This window comes from Micromesistius poutassou (assembly GCF_964030765.1).
Source record: "Micromesistius poutassou genome assembly, chromosome: 18".
NCBI classification, from domain to species: domain Eukaryota; kingdom Metazoa; phylum Chordata; class Actinopteri; order Gadiformes; family Gadidae; genus Micromesistius; species Micromesistius poutassou.
Window position 1 is genome coordinate 9,370,259 of NC_140288.1, and position 9,300 is coordinate 9,379,558.

A 9,300-nucleotide genomic window follows, 5' to 3' on the forward strand; every position below is an offset into this window, starting at 1 on the left:
GCACTGACAGCGTCAAAAACACGTCAATCATATATAATTCCTGAGGTGACAGCATCTGAATTTTGAGCACTTAAAGAGTGGCTTGGGGACTCTGAACAGCCACAAAGCCCATGTCCATTTTCCAATATCCCTGTGCGTTACTCGCACTGAGTTTGTGTTAATTGCTCAATTTATTATGACGTTCAATGGGATCTTGAGTTGGCTGAAAGGCAATTCTCAAAGGGTTTTTCGACCAATCATATGACAAGAGCACCACATTCAAACACCACACTATCCAATCAGGCTTCTGTAATTGTTTTTCAACCGTCTCCCCCACCCCCCGTGAACCAAATGCTGTCTCCCCAAGAGAAAGGCAGTGAGAAAACAGCTGATCATACCATAAACATATCATAAACCATTGCCTGACAATGTATGGTTCATGTAAATATCGTGTTGTCAAACACACACACACACACACACACACACACAGTATCTATATATGCATATGTATTATTTTTGCAGGCCACCACCATGCGACACAGAAAAACTTTAATGAGACTCTGGTAGTTCGTCATTATTCAGAGAATAGTTTCCTCCCACTGTGAGAGAATCCTATGGCACTTGACTTGATCTCCGCTAGTGTGAGAACACATTTAGCATTATAAATCCACTCCTTTTTTATTTCATTGATTATTTTTTTTTCATCCTTTTCTTCTTTTCAGCGGGAGATGGAAAGATAACAACGGGAAAGGAACCAAACAAGACCTCAGTGCCCAGAGATCATCACACACATGTTCCCCACTACGACCAGAACGGCACAGCGATCTTCATGAACTCATTTCATGAACTCATTGCCAGCAAACTCATTTCTGGTTGGCTGCAAATGGATTTGGGGGGCAAACAGCCATGTATTCACACACTGTTATCGCTAAAGTGAGTAGGAGTGAACTACTGGCCTCACATCGAACAGGGGCCGGCGTTGGAATAAATGGTGCAGTTCCTGCCAAGTGGCATCCCATCGGGGTGGAAGGCAGCCTGATAACACACGCGAGGAGCCAGCTGTCAACTCCACACACGAGGAGCCAGCCGTCATCTCCACCCTCGTGACTGGGGCAGATGTCTGCTCACAGCAGCACGCAATTGTCAACAAAATTTGTTTGTCAATTCTTACCAGATATAAACAATGACAATATTAATAATAGTTATAATGTACTGGTTCCCAGTCCACCACAAAACATCTGCCTCAACCCAATACCCAGATGATCAAAGCCTGTTTTTCCTTCTTCATCCTTAAGGAACCATTCAGCAACAATACCCTCATTTCCCAAGACACACCCACTCTTTCAGGCTGCTAACACACTTATGCTTACATTACATTTATATGAAATAAATCTGAAATAGAGAGATCCAACGTCCATCGGCCATGCGGTTCTGATAATGATAATAACGTTCAAATCCCGACACGCTCTAAATGAAGACACTGACAGGCCTGCACCCGTCGATGAAGTCCCTTTGTGTTATCATTCGGCAGGAGTCTCTCCCGTAGTCCACAGTACACTCGCTCCGTTCAGATGTGAGGCACGTGTCTGTGATTTAGCAGCTTGTTTGTTTCCTGGATGGAACAGGGTTGCGATTAGCGACCACTTGCACTTTGCATGTCGTAACGGTCTGGCCAAATTGCTCTCGGAGGCGTCTTCTGCCCCCCCCCCCCGATAACTCTTAGGTTTGGGAAGGGGGAAGGGGGGGCTATCTTATTTACTGTACGTCAAAAAAATACCTTCCAAACTTTCCACAGCTCAAACTTCCCACAGTAGTCACTTTAACAGTGACTGCACCAGAAGGCCCCAAACCAAACGCGAGGCTAGATCCCCTTAGAGTACGGAACATGAACGGAAGGACTCATTCGTAGCGATAACCCACACTTTTGTCAAATGATTTCTCAGTTGATAACTTTAAACGATAACTTTGACGTTTCAGTGCACATAGTAGTGGTTTTATTTTTACAAAGTAATGTACACATACACTGTATCATACCAAAAAACATTTCAACAAATGATGAAAGTCATTCGGTATCTAAAATTATATGAATTTCGAAACTTGGCGTAAAACACAAAAGCAAATCTGTAACATGCAGTCCCGATTCATACATTTTCAAATAAACGGATCAACATCTTCCACACGCACACGGTATACTAAACAGAGACAAACGTTGTCTCTTTTTTCTTGGCACTAGAGTTGACCTTTGAAGAAGCACATGGAAGAGAGTCAGGACAGGGTGACTGTGATTGGTTGACGTGCACCATGGCAACAAGATTTCAGTTTCAGTCTCAAAGTAAAAGAAGGCAGAGGGGACCACAACTCACACCAAAGTGTGTCAACTAGTCCACGAGAGAACGAGAGTCTGTGTCCTGGGACAGAGAGAGACCCGTGGCAGTGGATCGCTTGGATTGGTTAACCATTAAACAAGGTCTATATTTTCCATTAATTTTTTTAATATCACACATATCTACAAGAGGGAAGATCGTGCTGAAGGCTCGGAGACGTCCGAAAAACACGAGGCCACAAAAAAAAAAAAATGAAGAAAGGAAGAAAAGAGAAAGCCACGATGACGACACAACGGTACATCTACGCCCCGCTTTCGGCCATAAAAAAAAACGATTTGAAATAAAATACAAATAAAACATAAATAATTTTAAATTTTAAAAGTGCAGCGTCTCTTATTGCAATGCAAACCCAAAACAAACAAATAAACTCAATAAATAGTGACTCACTCAACTCGCTGAAGAACCAGACGGAAAATAATTTCCTGAAAAAAAGTACGCAAAACGTTTGTTTGCAAAGCTCGGCGATATTTGATGGCCTGTTGAAATAAAAAAAAGACCCCTGGTATTAAATAAGACACGGAACAAGAGAGAACAACACCTTTCCCCCTCCATCTGCCCCCCCCCCCCCCGCCCTGCGTGAAGGCAGTCCAGTCTGTAGTCTCGGTGGTGGGGGTGGGGGGGGGGGGGGGGGGGGAGGGGGTGGAGTGAGGTGGTGGTGGTGTCGGGGTGGAGGGGGCACGAGCAGGGGAGAGAAAGTTCACAAAGTGAGCGACCAATATTCCTCTATCTCTCCGATGGCCGTGGCTAAAGTGTGGAGGGGGGGGTGGCAGGGTCAGGGGGGGGTCAAAGGTCAGGGTCTCGCTTATTATTCAAGTGCTATCTCTCAGCAGGCGTTTCCTTTCTCTCCACCCTACTCCCTACCCCTCACCCCTCACCCCTGACCTACGCACACTCGCACACAGACACACACAGCTCATCCCAGGCCATGCCTGGGAGGAATTACCCAGCAGCACGGCGAGCGTTCAGCCGAACCTTCATCTTCTTCACCGCAAAGCAATTTAATCTTCATCATCATCATCATCATCATGTCATGGTTGTTGTCATTATCGTGGTTGTTCTTTTTCAATTGGGGGAGGGGGGGGGGGGGACTGGGAGGGTGAACCCGGAGAGGTCAGGGGTCACGAGGGGACGTGGGCGGGGCTCCGGGAGCCGGACATCGTCCACAGCAGGAGCAGCTGGACCCCCACCAGCGTCCAGAGGGAGGGGCTCAGGGCCGCCGCCCCCCCGCAGCCAAAGTCCTGCTCCTGGGTCGCAGAGGGGGGGGGGGAGACGGAGGTTAGAACTCGTAAAAAAGGAGAAAACATTAAACAAATCGAACCCGTCCGAAAAACAAACCTCCGAAAACGTAAAACATGTCTCACCAGCGACAGAGTTAACACGTTCCAGCGGACACGAGTGCAGGCCGAATTACGAACCGTCAAATCACGCGGGATTTCATACGAACAGACACCGGCCTCGCTCACTGGAAGACACGCTAAAGACACGCTAAGGCATGAGCGGCGCGGCTAACCATTTCGTTCAGTTCAGTTGGAACAGGACAGGATTTTATTCTTTCTGATTCTTTCTGAAACTAAAAAGTAGATCGAAGAACAAAAAGTCGATGTGATTTTTATTAAGGAAGAACAATTTCTTTTAGAACACGGCTTCAAAACACACGAGAGACACGCGGCTTTTGATGTCTCTGACTGAAGGAGAGGCGAGCGTAGGGCTACACGCTAGTGTCGGGCTCGATCCCGGAGCACATGTGTGAGTGGGACGGACTCCGGAGTCTATTGGCCGAGACAGATAGAGATGGATGGAGAGAGATAGTGGGGGGGGGGGGAGGGGGATCCACGGCAGTTCAAAGACAGGGGGAAAGCGAAGGATCGAGAGTGATGGTGGGAGGGAGACAGGGTGAAAAATAGAGGTGAGTTAGGGGGAGGGGGGAGGGACGGAAGGGGGGATGAAAGGAGGGGGACGCGTTGGGGGGGGGTGGGGGGGTGAGGGGTTGCAGTGGAGGAACAGAAAGCACACGCAGAAGAAGAAGGGATGGGGAGGAAATCAACATTGTAAAGGTGGGGTGAAGGTAAAAGTGAGCGGGGGAGTGAGAGACGAGGATCAAGGGTGAGTCAATCAAGGGAGGGCGAGCGAGAGAGAGAGTAAGCGCGTTGGAGATAGCGCGTTGGAGATAGCGAGTGAGCGAGCACTTGGAGAGAGAACACAAGAGAGCAAGCGAGAGAGAGAGAGAGAGAGAGAGGGAGGGCGAGAGAGAGCGCGAGCGAGAGTGCGAGAGAGAGCGAGCGGGCGAGAGAGCGAGTGAGAGAGCGAGCGGGTGAGAGAGAGAGAGAGAACGAGCGAGAGAGCGGGCGAGATAGCGGGTGTCAGAGAGAACAAGGATGGACTGACCCGAGGCGGCACATGAACAGTGGCAGCAGTAACATGAGCAGAGAGGGAGCCAATGGGCAGCCTGCGCTCGGGCGGCACATGGCCTCATCCTAACCATCAACAGCCAATCAGAGAGTGGGAAGGGGAGACAGAGACACAGAGAGAGAGAGAGACAGAGAGAGAGAGAGCGAGAGAGAGAGAGAGAGAGAGAGCGTCATGCAGCAAACGTTCAAACACAGACACAGGTAAGTATTAGAAACATCAGGCGGGAGAAATGTTAAACGGGTTAAGAGAAGAAGAAGAATTCATCCAATAATGCAGCTCACAGATGGAGAGCTGAGAGAGGGGACGAGAGATGATGTGTGTGTGTGTGTGTGTGTGTGTATGTGTGTGTGTGTGTGTGTGTGTGTGTGTGTGTGTGTGTGTGTGTGTGTGTGTGTGTGAAAGGGAGAGCGAGACAGCTCAGGCAGGGGGTGAGTTATCTGTTATCTGTGATGACAGAACTGCGACAGCGACTGTAAATCACAAACACACAAAGCGTTGAGACGGGAGGTTTCACACGCAGACGATTGGTTGCCATTCCAGAGATCTGTTTGTTTATCCGTGTTTCTCCGTAAGTCGGGAAAGCCGGAGCGTTTCTGCCTCTGTGTGGGAATGTGTGTCGCGACGCGTTTCGGGGCAAGGGGGAGGGAAGGGCGGGGTTAGTCACAGGACTGATTTGCATATTGCTGATTTGATTTGCAGACAGCGTGTGAATGGGGCCGGAACTAAAGAGGGCTCTGGGCTGATGTGTTGTTGCCGAGAGCTGATGGAACCTGGAGGTTATTGAGGAACATGTGGGAGGGAGGAGGCAGAGGGGTAGGCCGAGGACGCACACAACAAGGTAGTCCACTCCCAACTGCTGCCGTTGCAGGGGTTAACTGGAGATCCATTTGGAAGCTTCACCCAATAAAGTGTCTTTAACTAAAAAGGTACTGCCATTACTTTGACAATGTTTGGCTTTTTCGAAGGTTTCATGGAATCTTTCACAATAAAAGTATCCTGTGTAGCGGCGGAACAAGAGGAGTTCGGTCATGTCCTATGATAATAATTATACATTTGATTCATGTCGCACCTTTGGAAAACCCAAGGCATTTTACAAGCGTTGAAGAAAAAAAAAGAACCAATAAAAAATCTCTGCATAAATATGAAAGAATGAGAGAGAGAGACGTGGAGAGGAACTCACTCTGGTGTTGTCGTCGAAGCAGTCGGTCGGCCCCTTCCTGTAGCGCGGGTTCTGGGCCAGGAAACAGGGGTCCGGACCGGTGGCTGACGGCTCCGTTAAGGAAGGGGACACGACGTACACAAACACAACACAATGTACACAAACACAACCCAACGTACACAAACACAACCCAACGTACACAAACACAACCCAACGTACACAAACACAACCCAACCCAACCCAACACAAGCACCCAGGAAAGAGACGGTGTTTGACTCCCGGCCCCGCGACATAATGACCATTTTTGCTGATGACTTTTTGCTGAAAATTCAAAGAATTTTCAGATTCTTTTTTGAGGTTGCACTAAAAATACTGGGCAAAATTGTGTATGTGTGTATGTTTCCTTATGCACACTTAATAATCAACACTTCAATTTCATGTAATAAATAAATAGATAATAATTCATGTTGGGTTAAAGGGTTAAAGTGTTAATATAATGTAACTGAACCCATGCGTAAGAATGTGTAAGAATGTGTTAATGTGCTGCAAGCACACAGAACTAAGGTTTTGTTCCTAGTTTCCCTACGTCATTAGTGTTGGTTGAAATGATATAAAAGCATGACCAAGCGTGTATTAATGGAGCTTGTTAAATGCAGCGATATGGTAATAAGTTTGCCTCTGAAGTTAAAGCAGATGGCCAAGATACAAGGACAGTTTAACGAACCTCTTTTCACAACAAGCGGCCAGTGAGGTATTTTATTTCACCATTTAATGCACTTTATTTCCTGTATTATGCATGTCATTTTCACGTGCCAATTAGTGCCATATTTCTGTGTTTTATTTCGTGCTTATGTAAGTACTGTATCATCTGCTGATGTGCCGTTTAGTATTATGTTTATTTGTGATCGTTTTCATGGCGTAAAGGAGTAAATAATGGATACATGGAAGCTGTGATGGTGCGCACGGAGTGACAGCGTGGTCAGAGGGGGGATGCAACGTGCCAAAGAACGCAGTGTTAAAGAACGCCCGTTTCAAAGAAGCCAACCTTTGTCTGTGTGTTGTGACGAGAGCTACAGTGTGCGTGTGTGTGTGTGTGTGTGTATGTGTATGTGTATGTGTATGTGTGTGTATGTGTGCGCGTGTGCGTCTGCGTGTGTGCGAGTGTGTGTGTGGCATCGCTCCACTCCAAACCTAAGGTTAACTCTGCTGGAGACGACGCTAGCCACTGGAGAGAGGACGGGAGGGCTTAAACGGGGAAAGGCACCGTCTTTCACAGTGTCTCCTAGCCGGCAGTGCTGGTTACCCCACTGCAGACCGCGTGAGGCCTAACATGTTAACCCCCCCCCAACAGGAAGTCTATCAACGCTGGCGTTTGGGGCTCCAAGCGAAGAAATGAAAAACACACAAGAACAAATAATTAGAAAAATAAGAGGAAACCTTCAGAATTGCTCGCTGTTTCATAATTGCCCACAGCCCTGTGTGTGTGTATGTGTGTGTGTATGTATATTTGTGTTAATCTTTGTGTCTGTACGTGTGTTGTGTTTGTGTGTTTTGTGCGTCATATGTCGTATGGCGTGTCAGAATGCGTTTTATCCCACACTGCCATCTGCCCCACAGACAGAACCTCTCCACAAACAACAACTGGAAGGCGGACAGATTCTTAATCACAACTTCCGCAGATATCTGCCCCCCTCCTCCGCACACGCACACACACACACACCACCCCTTCCCTACTCTATCCCCTCTCACTGAGCCAAGTCTGGTATGTAGGTGTGTGTGTGGTGTTCTGGGGCTTCTCTTTCGTGTTTATTGACCGATTGACCAACATGTTGTGATCGGCGACCACAACATGTCATCGACCGACAATGAGGTCAGGAAATAGAGATGAAGGGGGAGGGAGAGGGGGAGGGGGAGGGGGAGGGGGAGAGGGGACTGGCTGGCTTTTGCATCTCGCAAAACAAACTAACAACTCCTGCACAATACACTGGTGTGTCTTGTAGCTTAGCACAACAAGATGTACCTAGCCCGTGCTGGTTGCTACGCTACGTGGTGTAGCCCGTGCTGGTTGCTACGCTACGTGGTGTAGCCCGGGCTGGTTGCTACGCTACGTGGTGTAGCCTGTGCTGGTTGCTACGCTACGTGGTGTAGCCCGGGCTGGTTGCTACGCTACGTGGTGCAGGCTGGCTGGAGGATACAGGGCTGTTCGTCCTGGACCAGCGGGTTGCTCTCACACTGAACGCAGGTGTGACGGGCGTCGGCGATGATGAACACCAGGTTGGTCCTGGGCAGCTTCTCCGCGTGGTAGATCCTGTGGAGGACACACACACACACACACACACACACACACGCACGCACGTAAGGATACACACACGCACATGGATATAAGTACACAACACGAGAACGAGAACATAACACTAAGGGCCCTATCTTGCACCCAGCGCAATTGACTTTCTACACCGACGCATGTATCGTTGCTAGTTTGCAACCAGGTGCCACTACACTTGCGCCTGGAGAGGCGTGTCGGCGAAAAGCAGAGGCGTGTTCTGGCGCAAATGATACTTGGTGCTATTTTACAGATCTAAACATTGCGCCAATGCAATTGCACAACTGACCGAAAAATTCCTGGTCTAAATGCACTAGATAGATAGATAGATAGATAGATAGATAGATAGATATAGATAGATATAAACTTTATTCATCCCTAGGGGAAATTCAGGGTCCAAGTAGCTTAGAGACATAGATACATCACACATAACATACACATACAACATACAACAAGCAGAATTGCAAAAAAATTAATTTTCTAGAATACAATCAACAAATAAGAATAAAGATACTTTACACTAGACAATAAGGTTAAAGATACTATGAGAAAGATACTAAGTAACTAACTAAACAAACAAGGTCCACATTAATGTGCTGAGGCAGTGTGATAAGGGTGACAGGGCAGGGACTAATGATGATAGTGGATAGCGCAGTTGGTGTTGCTATTTTGACGTGCCATGGCAGGTTGGAACTGCAACATATGCTTACACACACGTAGGCTATACACAGCACAAACATGCAAACGATTAGCCTGATTTAAATATTATGATGTCAAAGATTGTTCATATGAGTGAAACTGCATAGAAACTGCATTTTTTTTTCCATTGGGGCTGCATGAATGAACACAGTAGAGTAGGCTATGCCATGCATTTAAATAATAATAATAACAGCTAACACATTCTTTCTTGACACAGACATCGTGTACAAGCCCATAACTTTTAGGATTGATGAATATTTGATTGTGAGAAATCATAGTTTTACCGCGAGTGAGTGTTTAAAAGAATGAATGAATGCGCGTGATGCTTGGCACGCATGTGTGTGCGC

At 47.3% G+C, this 9,300-nt stretch overlaps 1 protein-coding gene across 1 annotated transcript in view; it reads right to left on the reverse strand.

Annotated features, from left to right (window-relative positions):
* Window positions 1-1,950: 1,950 nt before the first annotated feature.
* The window catches only part of LOC311363346 (voltage-dependent calcium channel subunit alpha-2/delta-1-like), a 57,351-nt gene continuing 50,001 nt past the window's right edge, over window positions 1,951-9,300 (reverse strand). Inside the window, 3 exon segments of the mRNA XM_084483295.1 lie at window positions 1,951-3,607; window positions 5,953-6,035; window positions 8,127-8,239. Of these exon segments, the coding sequence (XP_084339421.1) occupies window positions 3,482-3,607; window positions 5,953-6,035; window positions 8,127-8,239 (322 nt within the window). The 3' untranslated portion in view covers window positions 1,951-3,481.